The following is a 26,965-nucleotide window of genomic DNA, read 5'->3' on the forward strand; positions in this document are numbered from 1 at the left end:
GGGTTGAACCGCTATGGGCAGGGCTCGAGCAGTTCTACAAGGAGGGAAGGAGAGCCTCTCCTTCCAGGTGGGCTCATTCCTTCTTGGTATGTTCCAGGACTCGGTAGGGGACCCCGGAGGCAGCCCCGGAGCTGTGTTCTTCTTGCATGACCGGGAGCGTGGCAGGAGCGCAGATCTCAGAAATGCTGTCGTTGTTTTCCAGGGCCCCGTAGGAAAAAGAAGCTTTGAGGTCGGGCTGAACCGTCATTCCCTTGTCATGCATGTTTTGCATACCTGAAATGAAATCCATTTTCTCCACATCATTGTGTGGTAAAGGGGAGGGGGGCGCAAAGGAGATGCATCCTCCTCCACCCCACCACAGGCTAATTATAGAGCTGGGGGGCGGGGCTAATCACGTGCATCGCCAATTTCCTGAATGCTTTCGATCGAAAAAAAGAACACCCAGAAATATATGCTCGAAATATTACGGTTGCTAAGCAACAAGGGGCGAACCGTCAGGAAATAATGCACACAGACCAGCCACTGTCAAGAGAGACCATGGGTTGGCCTAGCATGAGGTGGGGACCTGTGTTTGGGCCCCAGGGGTGGGGGGCAGAACCAGCAGTGGCTTGGGATGTGGTAGATGCCAATACTTTTCTGCTGAATGAAATCAGGATCCAGCACATTTCATTATGGGGGGGAGGGGGGAAGAGGGAGGGTACCTTCGGTGTCATGGACATGTGGCGGTGACAGATGCATCTGGACATGCAGAAGGAGAGTTCTGAGCTTGAAGGTTTAACCTCCCTGATCGGCATAGAGGGCAGGGTCATTCTGCCTCCTGCCTCTGGGCACATATTGACGTGGGGTTTCTTACAGTGGAGAACACGGGCTTTACTTATTAATTCCGTTAGCCTTATTCTCCACTTCCTCCATCAAGTGTGATCTGGCTTCTCTTGGAGGGCAATTCTCTTCCCGGCCCGGGATTCAAGACTTCAAATTCTCTTACTGCTAGGCTGTCAAGCTCTACTCAAAGTGTCCTCCATGAAATTCTGAAAACAAAGTGCCAGACTCCTGACTGTGCCCAGGCTCTGGGCTAAACGCTTTCCACCACAAAAGTAACCACAGCGAGCATGAGAACAGCTAATGTGAACCGAGCCTGAAACTGCTGGCAGACCCTCTTCTAAACAGCTAAACACTTTGATCTCATCTGGGGCGCCTGGGTGGCTCAGTTGGTTAAGCGTCCAGCTTCAGCTCAGGTCATGATCTCATGGTTTGTGGGTTCGAGCCCCACATCGGGCTCTCTGCTGACAGCTGGCTCAGAGCCTGGAGCCTGCTTCAAATTCTGTGTCTCCCTCTCTTCCTGACCCTCCCCTGCTCACACTCTCTCTCTCTCTCAGAAATAAATTAAAAAAATTAAAAAAAAACTTTGATGTCATCTGATCTCACAACTACTGATGAGGGGCAGTGACGTTATGTAACTGGCTTGAGGTCACAAGCCTCAATCCTATCCTCCTTATCCAGATAAGGACACAGATTCCAAGGTCCCGAGGTCACACAGCTGGGATCTGACCCCACAGACCGTGCTCCTGTTCACGGCCGTCCACTCCATGAATGCCCCGGGAAGACTCTGTCTGCATATGGCCCTTGTGCTTTCACAGGGCACAAGCCTTAGCCAACGGTTGTTTGAAGAGTACGGAAGAGGCTGTGGGACTTGGCGATGGGTGGGGGGGCTTGGGAAGAACTGACGGGGTGCCTGTTCCTTAGGGAAAAGGGTTCATTACCAGGCACGGGTTAGCTTTGGATTTTGTCAGTGTTCTCCAGCTACAAGAGCAGCAGGACTACACTCCTGGTGGAACAATTGTGGGTTTATTGATTTCTGGCAATGAGGGACCATGGGGGACCGGGAGACAACTCAGTCAAAAAGTGTTAGAAAAGACTTCCAGGATTTGGATTTGTGTGAGGCGATTTTGGGGAGGATTTTTAAGGAAGCAAGGATTTGCTTTGGATTTGATACTGTCGGGAAGTGGGACTAATTCTGTAATTGGAGATCTTTTTAAAAAAATTTGTTTCCTGTTTTTTATTTACTTTTGAGAGACAGAGAGAGACAGCATGAGCAGGGGAGGGTCAGAGAGAGAGGGAGACACAGAATCTGAAACAGGCTCCAGGCTCTGAGCTAGCTGTCAGTACAGAGCCTGACATGGGGCTCGAACCCACGAACCGTGAGATCATGACCAGAGCTGAAGCCGGACGCTTAGCCAACTGAGCCACCCAGGCGCCCTGTATAATGGGGGTTCTTAAGACGGTATTGAGACTAATGTGATTGGTAAGGAGGCAGCAGTCACTCGTGTTAGGTGGATGGTCCATCCTCTGTTGGCCAGACCACGTTCGTGTTTCATCTGTGTTCATACATGGCAGTGGAGTGGTCCTGTCTGTATCTTGATTTACCTATTTGGAGTGACTGCGTTTGACGCTGATGTGCTGTGAAAGTGTTTGTTTTCAGCCAGGGAGTGCCAAGGTCCGGTGGTTGAGTGCCAGGCAGGCCAGGGGCTGCTTTTTTCCCTTTTTCCTTTTTTAGAACTCTTTCCGCCTCTAGAACGATTGAAAGCCTCTCTAAATTGTGACATGTGGTGCATTTTTAGAAACTGAATGCCGCTTGCACCCTGGCTACCAGTCGGTTGTGAAGATGTCAGTCTGGGCAGGCCAAATGCAAGGCTCTGATGCTGACCAGGAAGTACAAGCAGCTAGAAAAGGCACTGGGTTTAAGCTGTTTTATTATGATTTTTTAAATTTTAATGAATTAACTAATTTATTTTTAAAGGTTTTAAAATTTATTTAAGTAATCTTTACACCCAGACTGGGGCTCGAACTCACGACTCTGAGATCAAGAGTGGCGTGCTCCACCGACTGAGCCAGCCAGCGCCTCCCTCCTTTTTTTTTTTAAAGCGGTTTTATTTTTCATGTTCTACCTGGCATCAGGTTAAACATGTGTTTGAGATTTTCGAAGATTTTTTTAAAGCAAAAGGGAAGTGAAGCCAAATTGAACCAGGCATCTACCAAGTCCCAGGCACTGTGCGAGGGAGCCTTTCACATATGATCCCACCACCCTGAGAGAAGGAGTCCCAATTTACAAGGTCAGAGGCCTTGGGACGTCCAAGGACATGCCCAAGGTCACACAGCGGGCGGGTGTGGAGCTGGGATTTGAATCCAGGCCACCTGTCTTCATGGGATGGGACACGTCTGCTCAGAAGTGTCCGACATGCTCCAGCAAGAGGGCGGGGTCGCCTTTCATCCACCTCTGACTTCCCACCCGCCACAAAATACAAAGAGGCAGCCGAGAGCCACATCCACAAACAGACCACAGAATGTTGATAGCTAAGATTACCTTCGGTTACCTTCTATTTTCCACTAGAAAATACATCTGTATATATGCATATACAAATACTCATATAGATGTATACACATACACAGTTTGTAAACGCACGAACACACATATACATACACGTACTTGCACACACACAGAGTTGACACCTCACCTATCTGGAATTCAGCTATCCAGCGCCCTCATCTATCCGGGACACAGCCGAGAAACAAGGAAGTAAGCAAAAAAGGCATCTGAGCAGCCAGATTAGAAGTTTTCAAAGTCCATGCACTAGATAAAGCTCATGCACTTAACTCCTAGGAGAAACCGTAGGGCCCCAACTCAGAGCTTGTTTGTTTTAATTCTATACACAATTCGAGCACATTGGGTCAAAGAAGAAGTTTGACCCGCAGTTGCTGTACACAGGCAGGCTGGTAACAGCATGACAGACAGACGACAGCTTGAGAGCAAGAGAGGAGGAGACAGAAAAGAAGACACATAAACCTTGGGGCCATTTAAGGCAGGGGCACCTCAGTCGGCCCTGAGACCACGCCTGGATACCAGGGGCCTTTATTAAGCACTAATGTATGCCTTCAGGGTGGTCATAGTCTGTTCATTAGGCTGTCTTTCAAGGAAGGTTCTTTTTTAAATGTTTTTTAAAATTTATTTTGAGAGAGAAAGAGAGCACGTGATCCAGGGAGGGGCAGGGAGGGAGGGAGAGAATCTCAAGCAGGCTCCGAGCTGTCAGCACAGAACCCACCTTGGGCTTGATCCTATGAACCGTGAGATCATGACCTGAGCCAAAATCAAGAGTTGGATGCTTAACTGACTGAACCACTCAGGCGCCCCTTCATTAGGCTTCATTAACCTGTCTTAGTGAAGGGTGGGGATTACGGTCTGGAGAGAGTTCCATCTTTATATCTAAAGTCAAAATTAATTTTGAGTGAAAGAGTGAGAGTGGGTGGTCACTGGTGACCCGCAGGACTTAGGTCAGTAAACCTGGATGGGTCTGGCCCCCAGTCTAAACTTTTCTCACCTGGGTCCCCGCAGAGGCTGGGAGGGGGCACACCCCAGCCCTCCACAGTGCTCAGGGCTCCCTTCTGTCCAGTGCCCGGCTGATTCCACACTTGTTACTGCCACGGACTACATACATCTGAGCTGGTGCTTCTTGGTGTGACCGCCCCCCCCCCCCCCCCCATCCTGAGCTCCCTGGGGAACTAGGCTTTCCAGAACAATCCACTCCCTCGTGGAATGCAGGGAATGAGGTTATAGTATTTGAATTTCATTCGTCCTATATTCTTTCCCCTCTCTGGTCATTCTATTCTAACTGGGTGAGTGGATTTTTCCTTTCACAGGGATGCGGCCTGATAGACAGATCATAATTCCATCCAGTGTGATCAGGATTGTCTTTAAGACATCCCAAAATAGACATGGGGACTGGTGAGATGGGCTCAAAACCAACTGAGACGTCTCAACCATTGCCTCCTGTTTGGCACAGCGAGAGTTAAAAACAGAGCGAGAGAGAAAGAGAGAAAGAGAGAGACAGTCACACACAGCACACCTTCCCTGTACCAAACCCGGCAGAGAACTGTCTTTTTAAACAGGAAGTAGCAGCCATTCTCTATGGATGGGCTGGCCAGCTGGACACATGGGGTTTTCACGTTACCTGGCATGGCGTCCATGGAAATGTAGGGCTCAAATGGAATGGCCTTCTTCCTGTTACGGGTGATTAAGAAGACACCCAAGAATGCAATGAGGCACCTGAGAACAGGGGCAAGGGAGGGAGAGAAGAAAGGCCAGAGTGAGTTTGGGAGGCTGCTTTCACACCCAGGTGATGGGGAAAAGGGAAAGAGGCAGGCTGCAGAGGGGGGCTTGCTGCGGATCAGCCGGGGGAGGCTTGGGGGCCCGAGACGGGCAGGGAGCAGACGGGAGATAAACGAGCCTCCCACGCCCTGCGCTCGGCACCGCGCCGATTGGGATAAATGAGACTCTACTGGGCAAAACTCCTTCCCTTCCATTTAGCCTGCATCCTAGAACCTCCCTTAAAATATTTTTTTAAATAAAAAGAAAATTCTTTATGGCCTAAATTCAGTCAATACAGGAGAGAAAGAAAAAGTTAAAAAGTCCCTGATCTCCCCCTGATCCCACCCACCCCCGGCAGGTGCACATTCTTCTAGAGTCTTTTCCTTTTTCCTAGAGTTTAGATAAATAAACACCCTTTCTAAAACCTGAGGTGTAATTTACATGCGGTAAAATGCACATGCCCTAAATGTAGCACTCGGTGACTTTTGCCTGTGTGGACACTGGTGTGATCACCACACAGGTCCATGGAGGACACATTTCCATCCACTCCACCCCAGGAACTTGCCTCATGCCCCTTCCAATCCATGCCAACCCTGCCCCAGAGGAAGCTACGGTTCTGACCTCCTCTGTCACCCAAAACTTGATTTGCCCGTTCTTGAACCTCTTGTAAATTAAACCATAAAGTATGTATGTACTCTATTTTCTTCCACTTAATAAACTTTTCACTATTTATTTATTTATTGTTTATTTAATTTTGAGAGAAAGAGACAGAGCACAAGAGGAGGAGGGGCTGAGAGAGAGGGAGACACAGAATCTGAAGCAGGCTCCAGGCTCTGAGCTATCAGCACAGAACCTGACACGGGGCTCGAACCCAGGAACTGTGAGATCATGACCCGAGCCAAGGTCAGATGCTCAACTGACAGAGCTACCCAGGTGCCCTGCTTTTTTCTTTTTAATTAGTTTTAGAGAGAGAGTGTGTGAGCAGGGCAGAGGGAGAGAGAGTGAGAGAGAGAGAGAGAGAGGATCTTAAGTGGTTTTACTCTCGGTGCGGAACTCCAAGTGGGACTTGATCCCACGACCCTTGGATCATGACCTGAGCTGAAATCAAGAGTCAGACATTCAACTGATTGAACCACCCAGGCACCCTTACTTGATAAATGCTTTTAAGGTTCATTCACCATATTGTATATATTATTAGTTCATTGTTTTTAACTGTTATATTGAATCCAATGTCTTAATATACTGTATCATTTGCTTTCCACTCTCCTGTGTCTAGACATTTGGGTTGTATTCAATTGGACATATGATGAATTAAAGCTACTATAAATATTCAGGTACAAGTCATTGTGTCAATATGTGTACTCTATATCTAGATGTGGAGTTGACAGATCATAGAGTAGACTATACATTTAAAAAAGTGTAATTTTTTCCATTAAATGTCTCCTGGACATGGTTCTAGGTCAGTACCTATGGACTGGCCTCAATTTCTCAAAATGGCAGCATGGTACTTTATTATATGGATATACCACACAATTTATTTAACCTGTATTCTATTGCTGGGCATTTAGGCTACTTCCAATTTTTTGCTTGTACAATTAACGTTTTAACTAAAAAAACAGCCTTATACATGTGTCTTTGCATCCCATTTCAATAGTTTTTCCAAGATAAATGATTAGAAATGGAATGTTGCATCAAACATTGCTCATTTACAAAATTTATTGACACTGCCAAATTGTCCTCTGGCATTAAAAATCGTCTCGGCGTGGCAGAGAGCTCACCTCCTCGTCCTCTTGCCAACAAGGATATTATTAATCCTGTTACTTTTTGCAAAATGATGGCATTTCATGTGGCTTCAAAGTGCATTTCTGGGAGCACCTGGGTGGCTCAGTCAGCAAAGCATCTGATTCTTGATACAGGCTCAGGTCATGATCTCATGGTCGTGGGATCGAGCCTTGCGTCAGGCTCTGCACTGAGTGGAACCCGCTTGGGATTCTCTTTCTTTCTGTCCCTCTCCTCCCCTCCCCCTCCTCTCAAAAAATAAACTTAAAACAATGCATTTTTGAGATCTGAGGTGAGGCTGAGAGTCCTTTCATGTGTCAAAATGGGATATTTTCAAAACGACAAGGAGATTAAAGCCCAAAAGAGACGAAGCGGGAAGGAGGTAAGCCCTTTGGGGAGTAGAGCCTCACCTCTGGAGGACAAAGCCCCAAATCCTGGCTGCTCCCCAGGCTCTACAGGATGGCCTGCGAGGCCGAAGCAAGAGCGGGGACCCAGAGGCAGCCTGCCTGGAGTCCTGTGTCCCCGGGCGACGCCCCAGGACGGAACTCACCCCAGTGCAAACATACAGATGTGTAGCGCGTCCTCCCCGATGAAGTCCAGGTAAAATACTGCGCCTGGAGCAGCAGATAATAGAAAATATGGTGAGCAGTTTTCAAATCACCTTGTTGCCAGTGTGTCTAGGATCTGGCTGACCTCCTCCCTGCAGGAAACCAAAGCGATCAGAAACTTGACCGGCAGGGTAAATGTTAGAAGAGCATAACAAAAGCCCTTGGGCTGGGGGGAGGGAGGGGGGCTCCCTTCTCTTTCTCCAGCATTCCTTGATTCCTTGTATCTGCATCTTGTCTTTCAACCGAGTTCTCATGGACCTGGCACCCAGCGTCCCCAATTAAACACACTGTAAACTAAACTACAGACCTTCTTTGCCAGTTTTTATACACTCCCTTCCTGTCTTTCTTAAGAGGGAAAGTCAAGGCTTCCAAGGCTTGGTGTTAAGCTGTCAGAGCGTCAGGCGGCCAGCAGATGGCAGGCCTGCAGCCCCCTGCCCCAGCCCCCACTCCAGGGCTGGAGGGACATGGGCCTGTCACTGACACCCGCCCTGCAGCCTGCCTGTGTCTGGACTCATCCCACCTCCACAGGCTTTGTGCTGTGTTCCTGAGCTCCTGATTCCCGCCCAGCTTCTGATCATGCTGTTGACTATTCCTTTGAATCTTGACCTGACCCAAATTCTTGCCCATGACCTAAGTCGGTACCTTGGGGTCACTTTCTGGCTTCTCTGAGTCAGTGCCTCAAAGGATGGAGGTATGGCTCACAGCGCAGGCCCTGGCAAGGCCGTGTGCCTACCTTGCTCCCACCTTGGTGAGTGGGATTTGGCACTTGTGCCCCTTAAAAACAACCACACCCTGATATGCTCCCAGGCTCTGAAGCCACCTCTCAGAAAGAAAAAAAGTAGGGGTGGAGCAGAAGAAAGGGGGGATAGAAAAACGGTGACAGCTTACTCAGCACCTACTACATTACAGATGCTTCGTTCAGTCATGATCTCTCAAAATTACAGAGAAGAAATCTGTGATCACTTAGTGGCGCTCACGGACGATGGCAAAAATGGCTAAAGAAACCTGTACGAGCTGTAACAAGGTACGGGTTGTACATATTTCCGTTCTAGGAGGAGAGGGTTATTCCCATTTTATGAATGTGGAACTGAGGCTCAGAGAGGTTAAGTGATTTTCCTAGAGCCACACAGCTCTGTGTCTGTGCTAGGGTGCAAACCCAGGTCTCTCCAGCACCTTTCTCGATGAAGTCATATACAACTCCAGAGGTAGAACAAGTCAGCAGAACTGGCCTTTTGACGGAGGCAGAGCACCCCCACCCCCACCTGGGCTAATGTCCCTGCTTGGAAGGTGGGAGACAGAAATCTGGCAATCGCCATCTTACCTGCTGTGATAGCAATGGTAGTGGACAGAATGTAGCCCACGCTGGCAATCAAAGAGGAGTCGTACATCTGTGAGGCTTGACTTAAAAACCTTCAACACAAGAGTGTTCTGGTCAGTGGGTGTCAGGAAGGCTGAGCCGAGAGCCGAAGTGACAGTAGGCTCCGATTGAAAAATGAAGGTAACGTGTGAAGGAACAATGCTTGGGTTTACAAAGACGCCATTCTTGTGCCTCTCTAGTCTGGGGTCCCCACTTTGTTCCCATTTGTCCCCTAGACAATCCCGTTCCTCATGCGGGCCATGCCTTCTAGCTCTCATACCTCTGACCACATGGTTCTCGACACCCGAAATGCCCTTCTCCTCGCCCTCTTTATGTCAGTGTCACCGGCAACCCTACCCCGCTGAAAAGACCCACTTCTGTCCTTGTAAATAGTCCCAGAAACGTTTACAGCTCTTAGCACATTCTACCTATTGCTGTAATTATTTTTTTAATGTTTATATTTGAGAGAGAGAGAGAGAGAGAGAGAGAGAGAGAGAGTGGGGGAGGGGAAGTGAGGGAGATAGAATCCGAAGCAGGCTCCAGGCTCCAAACTATTAGCACAGAGTCCAAAGCTGGGATCGAACCCACTAGCCTCGAGATCATGACCTGAGCTGAAGCCAGACACTCAACCGCCTGAGCCACCCAGGCGTCCCTAATTATTTTTTTAAACAAATTTTCTACGTAATGAAAAAATAATGCGCTCACTGCAATAAGCCCAGGAAGAGGGGAGAGAAATTAGAATCATTCCTAATCTCTCCATCTAAAATGAACACTCCCTCATCTCGGAATATGTTCTTCGTCCATTCTTTACACAGCGTTTGGTAATTACTACTTAGTTGCTCCCTCAGGACATACATCCCTCTCCACGGTTCTCTTCCATTTGCTCGGTTGCCCCGCCCCCCCCCCCCCCCCCCCCAGGGCTGCGGTGCCCTGAGGACCGTGACAACTGCTCTCGCCTCCGTGCGCAGACCCGCCTGGGACACAGTAAGCCCTCGCTGGGGCGGGGCATCGGGTTCCTCTCTGGAACCTGGGGCTGGGTGGGCTCAGGGGTGATGGCTGGAATCTCTGTAGTAGGACAAAGGACAGTAATGATCGACAGAATAGGGGCGTCTGGGTGGCTCAGTCGGTTAAGCATCCGACTCTCGGTTCCGGCTCAGGTCATGATCTCATGGCTCATGGGTTCGAGCCCCATGTGGCTCCGTGCTGAGAGCATGGAGCCTGCTTGGTATTCTCTCTCTCTCTCTCTCTCTCTCTCTGTCCCTCCCCTGTTCATTCTCTATCCCTCTCTCTCTCTGTCTCAAAATGAATAAATAAACATTAAGAAAATAATCGACACAGTAAGAGTCCTCATAATCATAAAGGAGGCTGAGATTTTCTGGACGTTATTCTGGGGACGGTACTGAGAGCTTCCTGCGATTCTCTTCGGGAGGGTCCACTGTTATCCTCACTTGCGGCCAAGGAATCTGATCCTAGAGAAGCTGAGGAAAAGGCCTGGAGCGGAGGGGCTCCCGCGCCCCGCGCTGAATCCAGCTCCCAGGCCTTCGGGGGCCCTCTGCTGAGCACCGTGTCTCAGGACCGCCGCTGCCGAGAGAGACACGATCACCTCGCTCTCGGGGGAAGATTTCTTGAGGACAGAATAGGGCAACCTTCTGTGTTCCACCTAGCAGACAGCCAGGTGCCTCTGATCGCACATTTCGCCCGTTTGGAGGCAGAGGGGAAAAGCACACGGCTGCCCGGGCATCTTTCGGGCAGCACAGAGCCCCGCCCCACCACGCAGCAGCCCAGCCAATCAGCGACCCCTCCCTCCACAGTGGCCGCCAGGCCCTGGCGGTTGGCTGCGGGGGACCGCCCTGCCTTCCCTACAGCTTGACAGCAAATGCGATCGAGACCGGCGTGGGGCGGCCAAGCAGGAAAAGCATCTGCAACTCACGCGGCTTGGTAGACAGCGGTGGCCACCATGCACACGAACATCACGTAGAAGATGGGGTAGTCCAGCTGCAGATTCCCCTGGATGGACAGGACCAGCATCCCAGCCACGGCCTTCACGGTCACCACCGTCATTGAGCCTGCAGAAGGTGAACAGGGACGGATGCAGGGAGTCACAGCCTGAGTGCCAGTTTATGACCCCAAAGGACTTGGTGGAAAACGTGGAGCACTGGGACCACGTAGAGAGAAGACGCCATTTGCCTCGGATCTCTTACCCCCCTACCCCCTTCGACGAGCTGCCCTATCTGTGCTGCTGTGTCCCAAGAACAGAAGAAAGCAAAATACCAACAGGCATCTCCAAATGTCATTTCCAAACTCCAGCAAGAAAGGGCACTAAGTCCCTGAACGCGAATGGCAGTGCTGTCCTTGAAACGTGGTAGGAGGTCAAGACACTCTTTGAATGGATAAACAAACTTTTGAGTATCATTCTCATGGCAATCATGCGGAAAAAAACGTGGTGTGCAAAGAGCTCCATTTTTTGTAATGTGTATTTACTTGCATTTTATTTATTTATTAAGTTTATTTTTGAGAGAGACAGAGCATGAGCAGTGGAGGGGCAGAGAGAGAGGGAGACACAGAATGGGAAGCAGGCTCCAGGCTCTGGGCCATCAGCTCAGAGCCTGACACAGGGCTCGAACCCACGAACCATGAGATCATGACCTGAGCCGAAGTCGGACATTCAACTGATTGAGGCCCCCTGGCGCCCCTTGCTTGTATTTAAAAAAAAACATTTGGTTAGAGGTCTCTCTGAATTCAGTTTTTGGTCTCCTACTCCTATGTGCATGCACTTATTTTCCCATAATCCATGTTTGTGTGTTTTAAGTGATACCCACGTACCTCTGTGCTTCTGTGGTATTTACGTCATAAAACAGCGGCAGGAGGTACCACTGCTCACCTCACTGTGGAGGCCACTGCTTTACCCAGTGGTGCAGAGATTACTGCTGACTGTCATCTGTCAGACCCCCCCGCCCCCATCAAAGCAGGAAACCACTGCCCAGTATGGGTTCAGATGAAGCCCTTTATTCTGACCGGGATGCTCTGCTTTCCCAGTTTTCTTGGCTTCTGCTCATTTGCCCTCTTGCTAACAACCCACCACACACAGTGGCTTCTGGCCCCTCGGCCTCCTAGATGAGGGTTTGCAGACCCCAGCAGCCAGTGAGGACCGGCACTTATATGAGGGTGTCCTTGTTAGTGAGGAGGGGACACAGGGAGAGCGGACAATGTGCCTTAGGACCTTCTGGCCTCCCAACTCATCAGAGGGGACATTTGGGGACCCTGACCTTCCAATTGACTTTGCAAACATCACCAAGGAGGGGACCGCTGCTGTAAGTTACCGCATGGACAAACCTCTAGCACATGCTCAGTGGAAGGCGCCAGCCACAGAAAGCCACACCTTGTAGGATTCCGTTGATATTGTATTATTCAAGTAGGTGAATTTTATGGTGGGTAAATGATATCGCAATAAAGCTGTTTTTAAAAATCAAAATGCTGCAACTTTGGCCTCCGGAGGTCCCTATCTGTGTGGCTGACGGCCATGAGCGGCGTGGAGGCTCCGGTGTGGGAAGGACAGAAGGGAGGCAGCCGATCTCGGGTGCGTGTGCTGGTCTCATTTACCCCTGCTCACCCCGCTGAGATGGGGGTGTTCTCCCAGGCCTATTTTTAGAGGATAGCATGGCTTCCACAGGAGGGCGTCACCAGCTCGAGGCCACAGAGTCTCCAGGAGGCAGCAGCAGGGCTCCCCTGCTTCTTCCCATCGAAGCCTGGGAACTTCTCATGGCCCGATTAGCATATCACACTCTCTGTGGGGGCCAGCCTTGCTCCAGTCTGATTCAGGAGCCACTTCCCACATTGCACCCATCGCTCCCAAAGGAAAGAGGAACCAGGTGAGAGAGCAACATCCAGTCCTGCTTTTGAATCCAGCCCTCGTTCCCAGCCTGAAGACGGGTCTACGCTAAGCCCTGAAAATGCAGTCATTGGAGCCTGCCTCTGACTTCTAGGAAATAACCTTTTACCCCCGCCATCCTTAACCTGCTGTCCTCTTCTTCACTGTAATCACCACGGCCCAGACTTCTCCAGGGTCTATGCAATTGTCTACTTGGTTATTAACACCTCCTCCCTTTGGAACAGAGGCCTCCTGAGGGCAGGAATTTGTTTGTCTCGTTCTCCACTGTGGCTCTCTCTCCGGCACCGTTCCTGGCACTTAGGTCTTGGTGCAAGGACAGTGAACACGGTCAGCAGTGTGACAGCATTGACAGGAGCCACCGCCACTCAGCAGGGACCTCATGGTGCCACCTGATGGTGGCAAAGCTCAACCACCCAGACCCCTGCTTACCGAGCAAGGCCACCAGGAGCAGAATGACGATGATGTTGTTGGCATTCCTCTCCTTGTAGAAGTAGAGCAGCAAGCAGAACAGAATGATCTCCACAAGCTGCGGAAGTCAGGGGGCGGGGAGGTCAGCTGGGGCCATGGACCTGGGCGAGCCCGGGAGGCCCCGCTGGGCTGGGCTGGGCTGATGCTGCTGGTGTCACTAATGTCACGGGCCCTCAGGGTTGGCAGGGAACTGAAACACCCAGCATTTCCCAAACTACCAACAGATATGCTGTAGAAACGGGAGGGACTCTGTATGAATCTCTACCCCCCTGGGAAACACTGGCGAGGGGTTCGCTCAGGGCCTGGAGGGTGGTGCGCTGGCCTCACACACACCCCGTCTGTGAAGGTTTCTCCCCATTTCATTGTTCTGTGGGCAACCCCATTAAAGCTGACGGTGGGTCAAAGAGGGAGACCCTAGGTGCACCTGGGGGGCTCAGTCTGTTAAGCGACCGACTTCGACTCAGGTCGTGATCTCACGGTTTGTGAGTTCAAGCCCCACATCAGGCTCGGTGCTGACCGCTTGGAGCCTGGAGTCTGTTTCAGATTCTGTATCGTCCCCCCCTCTGCCCCTCCCTGTCTCACATTCTGTTTCATTCTCGAAAATAAATGAACATTAAAAAAAATTAAAAAAAGGAAAAGAACAAAGAGGGAGACACGTGTTCACTGAGAAGAGCTCTTTGGTTTAAATAGAATCTTTGGCTTAAGTGTATGTGCCCCGTCCCATAACCAAGCCTCCAACGTGGGCGGCCTGGTGGGGAGAGAGAGGACGATGGGAGTCAGGGAGGCCCAAGATCGAAGCTGGATCTGCTTCTAAAATAGTTGTGTGACCGTAGGCAAGTCACTTAACATCTCTGAGCCTCAATTACCTCGTCTGTGAAATAGAGAGGATGATTCTTACTTTCTGAGGCCATAGTCATTGCGAGTTTACTTTCTGAGGCCATAGTCATTGCGAGTACGTCACGAGCTCATAAATATGTCAAGCACCTGGTAAAGGCTGTCTCTAGACTAAGGTCGGTGAGTTAGCACAATAATTCTGGGAAGTCAGCGCTATCACAGAGCTGAGCTAATGAAACGGCAGAGCCAGGATTTGAACCTGGGCAGTCTGGCTTGACGGCCCATGTGCTTTCCCACTAGGCTACCCTGCCTCAACAGGAGAGGCCTGGGGTTTAGCAGGGGCTCAGGGAGTGGAATCTCCCTACCAGACGTGCCAGTCTAAAGTGGGAGCGGTTACCTGAACAACTTGTCCTTTCTACTCCTTAGGGGCCCAGACACTTGACAATCTCTTCCCAAGAAGGCAGGCCAGCCCCGGCGCCCCGCCAAATGAAAGCAGAAAACTTTGACGGTGGGTGGCTGGCTCCGTTTGCCAACAAGGTTTATTTGTCATAAAAAGCCACACAGAACCATTGGTGGGCCTTTCAAAAAATGTTTTAATTCCTCATAATGAGAGACCATAAAAAAACCCCAGCTATTTTCATTTTCCTGTTTCTTCCTGTCTGTTGCAGTGAATACATATTTTATCTACTTGTCATGAGAGTCCGTGCACAATTTTGTACTGGGCTGTTTTTAGTTGCCAAAAACAATCCTCGTATTTTATGGGATTGTCATAATTATGTTTAATTGCTGCAGACTACTCCATCGCACAGATGCATTTTCTCATCAACATTCCTAACTACCGGGCGCGCTCTCGGGGGGCAGGCCCAGTTTTCCCGCCGTCCTTCACGAGGCTGAAATGCATGCCGCTAGAGCGCTTGGGGCTCTTCTGCGTGATGGCTGTCTGTATGTCTGGCTCCTTGCTTCCTTTTCTTTTTTTAAAAGTGCTTCTAAAAACGTTTTTTAAATGTTTATTCATTTTGAGACAGAGAGGCAGAGTGCGAGTGGGGGAGGGGCAGAGAGAGAGGGAGACACAGAATGTGAAGCAGACTCCAGGCTCTGAGCTGTCAGCACAGAGCCTGACGTGGGGCTCGAACCCATGAACTGTGAGATCATGACCTGAGCCGAAGCCGGATGCTTAACCGACTGAGCCACCCAGGTGCCCCACTTCCTTTCTTTTTTTTTTTTTTTTTTTTATGGAAGTACAATTGACACACAATGTCACTTATATTCAGGTGCACAACACAGAGACTGGACAACTCTATCAATTCTGCGTATCCTGCTCTGCTCGCAAGCGTGCCTACCGTCGGCCGAACCCGCATGGCGTCTGGTGCGCAGCAGATGATGAATATTTACTGACTTGGGCCAAATCGCTCTAGCTGGCCGTGTGAGGACGCAACAGAGAGTTACATCAGGGGACTGAAATCCATCGGCATGGGGGAGAGGGGGCAAAAGCAGGGAAAGAATCACTGCCATCAAGGAGAGGTCACGGCCAGGTACTCCGCGAGATAGGTGCCCCTTAAGGGAGCCAGTCTGAGCCATGCTGGAGACCAGGGGCTACACAGAAGCCCTCCGAGTTGCCTTTCGCTCATCCCAATGCTAAGCTCTCCTCCTGTGGGTGGGGTTTTCTGCCAGTTTTTTGAACCTACAATGTATGCACCAGCACCTTGACCATGCTAAGCATGCATGTAAGTGTGAGCAGTTGAACCAAAGCGCCTAAGAAACAGAAAATGTATCAGTTTCTTAATGCAGCCAGCTCCCTGCCCTGGCCCTGAAGCACACTGCATAACGGCTTCCCGCCCTCACCCCACGGAGAGACAGTGTTCCGAGAGCTGCCCCCCCCACCCATCTCTTTACTTGTGACAGGTAATAAACGGTCTTTGCTTTCAACATTCCCTCCGGTTGTGTTCAACTTAATGCACCCCAAGTAGCGACCCCTTGAGTTCGGTTAGAGCAGAAATGCCTCGGAGTCACACGGCAAGAAGACCAATGGACTAGGTCGCTGGGCGTCTGCCAAGGGCCAGGGGATTGCCACGCCACCTCGCGTCTCCCCACCACCAGCCCCGGTCCAGCGGCTGCCACCAGCTTACACAGAAGGAGGCAGACCTTTCAGTTAGGTAACATTTCTATGACTTTAAAATTTTAACTATTTTTCTTACCATAAAAGTTTTAAATGCTCACTGGAGAGATTTTGGATGATGCATGAAGGTGAAATGAAAACTCAATCATAATTCCAGCTCTCAGAGACAATTACGGATAGAGTTTCTGTTTCTCCATCTAGTCCTTTACAGAAACATTACACACACACGCCTACACTATCTCTAAAAACTAAAATTATCATACTATATATGCAGATGTAGACATTACCCAGGACGTAAGTGAAAAAAGCATTTCCCCATGGACTACATCCTTGCCACAAGCACGGTCTTCAGTGCCGTGAAATGCATCACGATTCACTCGAGTCCCCTACTGCTGGATATTCGGGTGTCCAGGGTCTAGGGCTTGACGCTTCCTCCTGCCATCTTGGGTTGAAGGACCAATGGCTTCTCTTACCATGTACAAGAGAAAGGGCCAGCTCACGAGGTGCCTGGTGATGTTCTCGCCTGTCATCTTCTCGTGACTGTTGGGTGCGAATGTCACCAGCAGGTAGGTGCCCACGATGGCCAAACCACAGCCAACAAAGGACAAGACATAGCGCCCTGCAGGGAAGGGGAGGCTGTCACGGGGCTGGCTGCAGGTGCGGGCCTCCGGCCAGCATATGCTCTACTACCTGCTGTTGTTTGTACTTTTGGTTTTTCTTATTATCTTCCTTATTGTCATTTTAAAAAATAACATGTAACGTTTAAAACACTTCAGTGAGGTGTGGCACGTATACAAAAGAGTGAGCATACCCAGGTAACCAGCACCCAGATCAAGACAGGGAGCGTTAGCAGGACCCCAGCACCCTCACCTGTGTCTCCTTCTAATCACTGGACCGCAGCCCCGGGATAAAGCTCTGCCTTCTAGCCAGGGCCGACAGCTTGCCTGGCTCTGTACTCTAAGTACACGGGCTCGTACACTGTTTTCTTGTGTCTGGGTTCATGCGACAGTCATGTTTGTGAGCTTGTGAGATAAATTTGTATCCTGGTGTGCAGTGTGCGGCAGTACAGTGAGTGACACAATTCATCCATTCTGCTTCTGACAGGAGTTTGAGGGCTCTCCAGCGTTGGATATAGCAAATAACCTGGCTAGGAACACCCCTGTGTGTGCCATTTGGAAAACACAATGTCCGTATTTCTGTTGGGTGTAAAAATGAGGAGTGGCAATTCACAGGTCATGGGACACAAGGACAGGCACCTTAGTAGTTACTGGTACTGCCCCGTGGTTCTAATGTGCATGTTACAGGGAACATTTGAAGGCGAGGATCATTTTCTGGGCAACAAAAAAACCAGATATAACAAAACCTCACAAGCAAACCTTCAGAGCCTACCATGTGCCTTTTAAAAATGACCTTATCATTTCCCATCTGCTAGTTAACTAGTCCCAAGAGACAGTCCAAATACTACCCATGTTCTACTCCACAGACCTGTCAGAGACCGTTTGCGGGTGGGTGGGGAATCTTTCCTGACTCTTCTCCTGGGTCCTGTCACACTCCAGTCCAACCCTGGGGATTTTGTGGAAAACCTGGTCCAGCCCAGACCCAGGCAAGCTTTGAAAAGGGCTGTGAGTTCTGAGCTGTGCATGGTTACCAGAGGCCTCTGGACTTTTCTGGGGTGGAACTAACTGCATATTTCATTCCACTGTCTCCAAAAAAAGGTGATACCACATTACGTGTCTTTAATTTTCATTCTAGGCCTCATAAGGTATTCAATGAATGAATGAGCCACGGTTAAACTCAATACTGAGTTCTGTGCTAAGATATACAAGTCCATTGTCTTAAGTTTTCTTCAGGCAGGGAAAGGGCTTACTCATGTCCATGCCTGTGGTATGCAGCACAGGTATAGCGCTGGGTGAATGTTTGCTGACTTTAATGGAACTTTATGCAGGACAGCCATGTACAGTTGTCCACGTTGCTCACTGCATAAGAGCACCTAGCTGAAGAGGTGATGAGGGCTAAAATCTAGCCCATGCTCTGCTCACCAGGTCATGTACACACAGAACTACAGATGTCCAAAGGGGCCATCTTTTTCCAGTTTACATAGGGCACTGCCTGGACTAGCATGTCTCTTACACCAGGACCACCTAGAGTGAGCCTGGAAGGGACAGAAAACTCTACACTGTCTTCAGACCTAGCCCAGCTACCCCCGCACCCTTCCTCTCCCGACGGGACTACTGCTCTGAGCAAAAGACTCTTGGCGTTGTAAGTTTGCCAAGCAGCGTGTAAGATTCTTTTCTTTTTCAAGCCTTCTGGCCCCGTCTTGCTCACATCCGGGCTGATGATCCAGAATAGTCGTTCCCCAACCTGGCCATAGGAGCAGGTCCCCTTGGCTGCATGTGTACGCTGTATGCTCTCATCTAGTTTGTAGAAGCGATAGAGCATCACTTCTGACCTCTTGTCTTTGACCTCCATGTTTATTTCCCGTTGCTTTAAAACTCATTTAGGGAAAGTGGGCGCCTTTTATCAGGCCTCCCGAAACCTCAACAATAGATGATCTGTAAATGTAGATTGAATGGAATGAAGGAAAGCCTGCTTTAAAAAGTCTCACAGATGATTTTGTTGTGTGGCCAGATTTGGGAACCATTGGTTAAAAAACCCAGCTCTCAGGAGCCTGGTGAGGGCAGCATATAGAAGCAGAGAAGGGAGCAGGAGACAGGTGACCTCTACACTGGGCGGGGTGGGGGGGGTGCGTTGTAACGGACAGACAGCACAAGCATAAGATTAAGAACAGGGACTCAAATCCGTGAACTTACTCAGAAAGTCTTTAGGTTTCCATTTTTCTTTGATGAATATGATGCCTATGATGGCGCTGGCTATAAAAAAAAATAAACAAAAGCACAGGGAAAAGAAACTTGAGGTTGCCATCAGCCCAATGGAGTCCCTTTGCCCGGGCCCTGGGGTTGACCTGTTTGCCTTGGAACTTGGTACTCCCTAAGGTTCCAAGGAACTCGGTACCTCTCCCTCATGCTCCCCTCCCCGAAACTCAGTCCTTCTGGTTCCTCTGTTATTCCATCTAGAAGGGAGGCTCCTCTCGGAGCCTTCCTAAGGATTTCCGACTGGCCCAGGAGCGCTGGTGTGGAGTACCTGCAGTGTGCCGGGGATGTGCACAAGTCATTTCTGGCACATCTACCCTCCGAGGTGAGTGCTGTCATTCCCCTCTGCTCCTTCCCCGGCCATGACTACCTCTGCCACTTTCCCCTGGTTCTTCCCTCTCCCTCCCAAACTGGCTGGTCACTGCCTAGCATTCACTGGCCAGGCCTGGGTGGCTGTTCTCCGCTCTGCCTCTTTTCTGGCTGTGTGTCCGTGGCTAAGTCACTACATGGAGTCTCAGTCTGGATTCAGCTCACATCAGCTCGCTGCTTGTTAAATATGCAGGAGACCCCTGCAGCGTGAAATCGGCCATGGTGGGGGTATTGGCACCGTATAAATCAGAAACGCTACAAATAGGTCTTCCTTTCCTCCTTTCCCACTTTTCCGCCCCTCCCTCACTCCCTTCCCTTCCCTCACTGCCCTATCCTTTTTCTTCTTCTCTCATTTTCTCTCTCTGAATGTTGCCTCATCAGCACACCCCTGAAAATACCTACTTCTCTGAGTCATAAGGGCAATGAAATCAGATAATACATGTAGGTAATTTGTTACACAGCAAATGCTCAATGACTGAGCTATCGTTACTATTAAAGTACCTGAAATTGTGACTGTTAAGTAACAGGGATAGTTATTATTTTAATATTTATTTGTTTTTCATATTATTTTTTTTAGCAAGTGACTTAAGAAGCTCTGAGAGGGGCGCCTGGGTGGCTCAGTCGGTTAAGCCTCTGACGTTAGCTCAGGTCAGATCTCACGTTCTTGGGTTTGAGCCCCGTGTCAGGCTCTGTGCTGACAGCTCGGAGCCTGGAGCCTGCTTCCGGTTCTGTGTCTCCTTCTCTTTCTCTGCCCCTCCCCCCCTCATGCTCTGTCTCTCTCTGTATCAAAAATAAATAAAAAACATTAAAAAAAAAAAGAATCTCTGAGAGTCGCTTAATCTCTAGTGGCTGACACCCGAGGATCCGTCTTTACAGTTCAGTCTCTCATTGTTCAGAATCTGATTAATGAATTACTAAATTATTAAAATACAAAGGCAAATACTTAAAGCACTTAGTCACTTGGTCACCTATTTCTCATTGTGAGTAAAGGTCCTGAAGTCCTTTTCGGACTGGCAACGGGCAGAGGACAAATGTCAGTACCCGTTGGGGCTGTTTAATAAAACAAACGTAGAAAGCGGGCCAGTAAGACACAACGAAAGGCTAGGACTGGGTGACTTCTTGCCACACTAAAGGCATTCAGATTATACTTCATTTTTTTAATGTTTATTTATTTTGAGAGAGAGAGAGAGTGAGCGAGATGGGAGCAGAGGAGGGGCAGAGAAAGAGGGAGAGAGAGAGCGAGCGAGCATGGGAGCAGAGGAGGGGCAGAGAAAGAGGGAGAGAGAGAGAATCCTACATAGGCTCCATGAGGTCAGTGCCGAGCACCACAGAGGGCTTGATCCCATGAACCGTGCAATCATGACCTGAGCCGAAACCAAGAGTCGGACACTTAACCAACCGACTGAGCCACCCAGGCGCCCGGAGAAAGTGAACAGTGTTTTAAAGATGGTATCAGTTGATGTAAAAAGATCAGAGAATACGTTGAATGTGCATTTTTTAGAGGTGTAATACCTGAACCCTCTAAAAGCTTGGGTTATCTTGCTGAGAGGGTTCGAGTTTCTGTCTTCTTTTTCAGTAGAAATAAGAGGCAATTCTGATAAACTTTCTGGATCAGTTTTAAACACAGTAGGGAGCCAGACAGCCCATCTGTACCCCAGCCCTGCCCCTCACTAGCTGTTGTGATTTGGAGGAAGGAACTTCTCTGTCTTGTGCCCCGATTTCCACACCTGTAAAATGGGGATAATGACAGTGCTGCCCGCAAAAAGGAGGATTAGAAGAATTAACATCTGTAAAGGGCTACGTGTCAGCTGTGTGAGCCAGCAAAAGCTGTTTTGTTTCCCTGGCGGGCGGAGGCACAGGCAGGCCAGGCGGGTCCCAGGGCCGCGGTGGCTTACCAATCACGGAGACAGCGCTGAGCGGCACGATCAGCGACAGCGGGGCGAAGGCGTAGGAGGCGAACACGCCCAGCTCACCCAGCAGCAGCAGCAGCAGGCCTAGCCACCATGTCTTGGTCTTGAAGTAGGCCCGGGGGTCCTTGGAGCCTGCCAGGCGGATGTGGCAGTACTTCTAGAAATCCGAGAAAGAACGTGACTTGCCCAGATATTTGGGGAAGATGCTACATAATGTCTGTATCCTAAATCTACCCCCCCCCCCTTTTACTTAGAAGGTTCTGGAGTCCTCGCTCAGAGGAGAGGCAAGCAGTAGGGATCTCAATGCCTGGCTCTCAGGCTAAGACAGAAGTTCTTGAACTGGCTGGGAATCTTCAGAAACTCCCTGGGAGGTTCTGAAAACATAAACGTCTCGATCTCAGAGGAGGCGTGGGGGCGGCCTGGAAAGGTGCTTTTCTAATGCACATCACAGTGTGGGGTGGGAGCGTGGTCTAGGACCCCATGTTAGCCGGGCCTTGGGGGGAGTGTCTCCGTCTGACTCTAATGCCCAGGAGTCCCCATGCTCCAGGCGCCTGCTCGGCCTTACTCCCTTCTGCACAGGCACCAGGGCAGCCCTGGGGGGTATCCGTGGGCCCTGCCTTCCCCTGGGTGGGTTCTTGGCCCAAGCCTGGCCCACAGCCTGTGCTCTGGAAGTGTGGCCATGGGACAGAGAAAGTGCGGTGGTGACTAAGGAGAGCCAGGCTGGCGTGCTGACTTAGAGGACCACAGGGGCCGTGATGGGGGCTTCGGAGAAGCAGATGCGGAGGCAGGGAGGCGGTCTGTAAAAAGAAAAGCTGGAACCAGACAAGTGGCTACGAGACCACGTGGCCTAGGAAACCCACAGAAACACTCCCGCACGCGCGTGTGCGTGGGAGCTGAGACGGGCCAGGTGCCCAAGTGCGTTGCTGTCCCCGCTCTGGGGAGGATGACCAGGATCACCGCGGCTGGAGGCGGAGGAGCACTGGTGGAGCGGAGCGAGCCAGCGTGCTGCGGGGCTTATTCTGTCCATCCTGTGGTCCCAGAGCAGTCCCCGAGGCAGGGCGTGGGAGCAGGGCGTGGGAGCAGGGCGTGGGAGCAGGGCGCCACCTGCCAGCTCCGATGGGGCAAGGGGGTCGGCTCCCACAGCAGCACCTCCAGGGCCCCCAGGGATTCTGTGTACTGGTAGGTGCTGTCATCAGAGCGGAGGGGTGGTGGGGTGATGACAGGGGGGCAGAGGATCAAGAGAGAGTCTGGAACAACCCACAAGACTGCTGTAGGCCCAGCCCAGGAATGGAGCCGACCACGACCCACAGCGCGGAGGCAGTGGGGCCGCACCAGACACCCCAGCTGACCAGCTGTGTCTCTGCTGCCGACCGCGCTGGTGACCTGACTCACCTGCAGGTTGAGCGCGATGCTGACCACAAGGTGCCCGAAAATGGCCAGAAGGGCGCCGATCAGGTTCTCCTGTAAGGAAAGTTCACAGGAGCAGATGTTAACCGTGTCTAAGCTAAAGGGCCCCAGGGCACATCTGAGGTCCCACTGTTTCTGTCCCCAAACAAAACCAGGAAAACGTCTGCCACAAAGCCACACCCCTGACCTTCTATTGGAGTTTTACTACTCAAGGTCAATGCGGCTGCCTTGCTGGTTTACTAAACACTGCCCTGAGCTGGACACCTGCAGAAAGCAATGTCCTTTGTCCGTCAGTTATGATGACCGCGTAAGGCCTGAATCTGCTCTGCTGTTCCCTTAACGGATCCACTCCCCGCAGTCCTGTGCAGGAAAGCAACATTTAGAAAGCAGAATTTACAAGAGAAACACAAACAAAAATACGATTTGCTATTTTATCAGTGGATTCGTCATGTTGCCAGAGGGGGTCTCAATGAGACATTTTTTAAAACATTTTTTAGTGTTTATTTTTGAGAGACATACAGAGAGTGAAAGTGGGGGAGGTTCAGAGAGGGAGACACAGAATTGGAAGCAGGCTCCAGCCTCTGAGCTATCAGCACAGAGCCCGACGCAGGTCTCAAACCCATGAACAGTATCAGACCTGAGCTAAAGTTGAACACTTAACCAACTGAGCCACCCAGGTGTCCCTCAATGAGACTCTTTAAATTGGCTAATGTGCTTAGGGCATTTTAAAATATTTCATTTATAAACATTTAATTTCTTTTTGTTTCAATTTGTTTTCTTAGTTTAATATAATTTATTGTCAAGTTGGCTTCCATACAATACCCCGTGGTCACCCCAACAAGTGCCCTCCTCAGTGCCCATCATCCACTTCCCTCTCTCCCCGGTCTCCCATCTACCCTCAGTTTGTTCTCTGTATTTAAGAGTCTCTTATGGGTTGTCTCCCTCCCTCTCGGTTTGTAACCTTTTCCCCCTTCCCTTCCCCCATGGTCTTCTGTTAAGTTTCTCAAGATCCACGCATGAGTGAAAACATATGGTATCTGTCTTTCTCTGCCTGACTTATTTTACTTAGCATGACGCCCTCGAATTCCATCCGTGTTGCTGCAAATGGCCAGATTTCATAAATCTCTCTCATTGCCACGTAGTATTCCATTGTATATATAAACCACATCTTCTTGATCCATTTGTCAGTTGATGGACATTTGGGCTCTTTCCATGATTTGGCTATTGTTGAAAGCACTGCTATGAACATTGGGGTACATGTGCCCCTATGAATCACCACTCCTGTATCCCTTGGGTAAATTCCTAGCAGTGATATTGCTGGGTCATAGGGGAGTCCTATTGTTAATTTTTTGAAGAACCTCCACACTATAAACAGTTAATTTGTATCACCTTAAGAATAAGGTTCAGATTCTTGACATGGCATTTCCTTCTAACCTTAAAAGATGATTACCAAATACACATTCATTGTAGAACAATTGGGAAATAGAAATGACAGGAACACTAACAATCACAACACAATAGAAAAGCCACCTGTAATTCTAAAACCCAGAGATAACTATTGCAAACATTTTGTTCTTGTAAACTTTTTTTGTCCATAATTAGATATGAATGACAATGTTAGTTCGTTTTATAAAAATAAGACTATAATCTGTTTTATTACCTATTTTTACCTAAGCTGTTATAAACACATTCCCCTGTCAAACATATTTCATTCATCATTTTTAATAAATACCGAATAACTCATCATTTGCACGTGCCGTATTTTAGATCATTGCTTCTTTATTATTGGATATTTAGGCTGTTTCCTTTTATTTTTAAATGTCACTGTAACTGAATATCCTAGTACACGCATTTTTGTGCATTTATGAGGATTTTCCTCCTTGGGATAAATTCTTAGAAGGGGGACTGCTGGGCCAAAGGCTTCTTGCCACAGTGTCTAAACCACACCACACTATGTCCCCAAGACAGCCTACAGTGTTATTTCACCACTCAACACCAAGGAGTGTTCTGTCTTAGCCAGATATGAGTCCTCCCTCCCCAGGATGGGCCTTTTCTGACCCCCCTATGCTCAAGAGGTTCCTCCTACCGGGCGTCCTCCCAGTGAAATCTGTCCGGTCTTCAAGGCCTGGCTGGGTCCTAGCAAACAGAGGCGCCTGGGTGGCTCAGACGGTTAAGCCTCCCACTTCAGCTCAGGTCATGATCTCACAGTCTGTGGGTTTGAGCCCCGCATCGGGCTCTGTGCTGACAGCTCAGAGCCCGGAGCCTGCTTCGGAGGTTGCTTCAGATTCTGTGTCTCCCTCTCTCTCTCTGCTCCTCCCCCACTCACTCTCTGTTTCTGTCTCTCAAAATAAAATAAAGACATAAAAAAAAGTTAAGAAAAACAACAACAAATAAGACAAACACAGTCCGCAATTCATCTGAAGACGTAATTAGCAAGTAGTAAGGCAAAAAGTCAAGGGTCTGTCCCTCTCGCTTCCCCTCTTCCCTGTCCCTCTCTCCTCCCCTCTTCCCTGGAATGCTGAGGGCCCAGACAGCTAAGAAGGTAGTTGGCCGAGGAAGAGGATGGGAGGAGAGAGGGGGTGTTCACTGATCGAAACCACCATGGCTGCCCTTGGCTTTGAGCCCAGGCAGGTGCAGCATTGAAAAGTCAAGGAAAGATGCTGAGCGGGGAGCTGGGCGACCTGGGTTCTAGTTCCGGCTCTGCTGCCTCATCACTGCATGACCTTTGGGGAGTCCCTTCCCTTCATCAGCCTTGTGTGTCCCTGTCTGGAAAATGTAACCGCCAGCCCGGATAACCTCTAAGGGTCCATCCAGTTCTCCCCTAAGCCTCCGGTCACCGAAGCCAGACTGCCAACAGAAATCAAGTGAATGAGCAGGCCAGACAAGAAATTGACTTTCATTCATTTCACTGTAGAAAACAAGTCATTGATAGAAGGTCATCGGGGGCATCTCAGGGACCCAAGGGAGCTGGCTTCTACTGATTCCCGAGAAGGCTCTCACTGCTGAGCTGCACTTCCTTGGTCCTTCTCCATCTGTGCGATGTGTTTTTGTTCTCTCCTCTCGAACAGACTTGGGCAGAAACCAGGTCCTTCCTGTCGGATCACAGGATCTCCCAGCTCAGAGGGTCACGGAGATCAACCAGGCCCGGCTTTCCCTGACTGGGTTCCTAGAGATGCCAACGGGATGCTGCAGCAAAAAGCACCCCGAGGTTAAGTCAGTTTGGGAGACAGTGGAGCCGAGGCCACAGCACACCGGCGGGTCAGACGGCCCCACAGGCAGTTCCCCCTTGGCCGTCATCCCAGCCGTCCCAAACCTACGTGGCTCTAGAACTCGTGGTCTGCAGACATCAGGGATGCTCACCCGCCTGCCATATTAATCCCATTCCTTTTCTTCGGGTAACAGCACCCTGATTTTTCTGGGGAAGGCTCCCTCTTCCCCCCACTCTCCCTTGTAAAGTCTCACTGGGGCTGTTATTCCAAGTGCCCTGTCTTCCCCTGGACAAAGATGGGTCGACACTCAAGCTTGATCCGACCAGGCAGGCCAGAACCTCTCTCTGGGGTACAAATCCTTTTTTTAAAATTGTCAATGTTTATTTAGAGAGACAGACAGAGCATGAGCCGGGGAGGGGCAGAGAGAGAGAAAGACACAGAATCGGAAGCAGGCTCCAGGCTCTGAGCTAGGTCTCAGCACAAAGCCTGATGCGGGGCTCGAACCCATGAACTGTGAGATCATGAACTGAGCTGAAGTTGGACACTTCACCGACTGAGCCACCCAGGTGCCTCAGGGGTTCAAATCCTGAACAGAGCAGCATGAGGCCTGAAAGAAGGTTGGACTCGCTGCTGCCCAAGGCCAGGCCCCAGGGGGCATGCTGGTGCCTGGAACTTCCCCAGGCCTGCTTCGCCAGCTCTTCCTTCCATTCTGGGAGCAGCCCCACAGTCTTGTTTGCTTACGAGTTGGTTTCCCGGGCACCTTCCTACACTGCTGGTGGGAATGTAAACTGGGGCAGCCGCTCTGGAGAACAGTGTGGAGGTTCCTGAAAAACTAACAATAGAACTCCCCTATGACCCAGCAATAGCACTGCTGGGGATCTACCCAAGGGATATAGAAGTGCTGACACATAGGGGCACATGTACCCCAATGTTCATAGTGGCACTGTCAACAATAGCCAAAACATGGAAAGAGCCTAAATGTCCATCACCTGACGAATGGATCAAGAAG

The 26,965-nt window shown here is 50.0% G+C and overlaps 1 protein-coding gene across 3 annotated transcripts in view; it reads right to left on the bottom strand.

Moving 5' to 3' along the window:
* Nucleotides 1-6: 6 nt before the first annotated feature.
* Nucleotides 7-26,965, bottom strand: part of NIPAL3 (NIPA like domain containing 3) — a 45,475-nt gene continuing 18,516 nt past the window's right edge. The window contains exons 1-12 of one of the 3 annotated variants that reach the window (XM_029948772.1): nucleotides 25,544-25,713; nucleotides 22,733-22,801; nucleotides 21,326-21,497; nucleotides 19,002-19,061; nucleotides 16,665-16,810; nucleotides 13,203-13,299; nucleotides 10,815-10,950; nucleotides 8,849-8,937; nucleotides 7,470-7,533; nucleotides 5,004-5,098; nucleotides 3,513-3,544; nucleotides 186-273 (exon numbers count right to left, since the gene is read on the bottom strand). In XM_029948772.1, the coding sequence (XP_029804632.1) occupies nucleotides 3,528-3,544; nucleotides 5,004-5,098; nucleotides 7,470-7,533; nucleotides 8,849-8,937; nucleotides 10,815-10,950; nucleotides 13,203-13,299; nucleotides 16,665-16,810; nucleotides 19,002-19,061; nucleotides 21,326-21,497; nucleotides 22,733-22,801; nucleotides 25,544-25,651 (1,053 nt within the window). In that variant the 5' untranslated portion in view covers nucleotides 25,652-25,713 and the 3' untranslated portion in view covers nucleotides 186-273; nucleotides 3,513-3,527. Of the gene's footprint in view, nucleotides 274-3,512; nucleotides 3,545-5,003; nucleotides 5,099-7,469; nucleotides 7,534-8,848; nucleotides 8,938-10,814; nucleotides 10,951-13,202; nucleotides 13,300-16,664; nucleotides 16,811-19,001; nucleotides 19,062-21,325; nucleotides 21,498-22,732; nucleotides 22,802-25,543; nucleotides 25,714-26,965 lie in introns of those variants that run through there. The other 2 variants (XM_029948770.1, XM_029948771.1) reach the window with 2 other exon arrangements.

This window comes from Suricata suricatta, chromosome 8 (genome assembly GCF_006229205.1).
Source record: "Suricata suricatta isolate VVHF042 chromosome 8, meerkat_22Aug2017_6uvM2_HiC, whole genome shotgun sequence".
Classification (NCBI taxonomy): Eukaryota; Metazoa; Chordata; class Mammalia; order Carnivora; family Herpestidae; genus Suricata; species Suricata suricatta.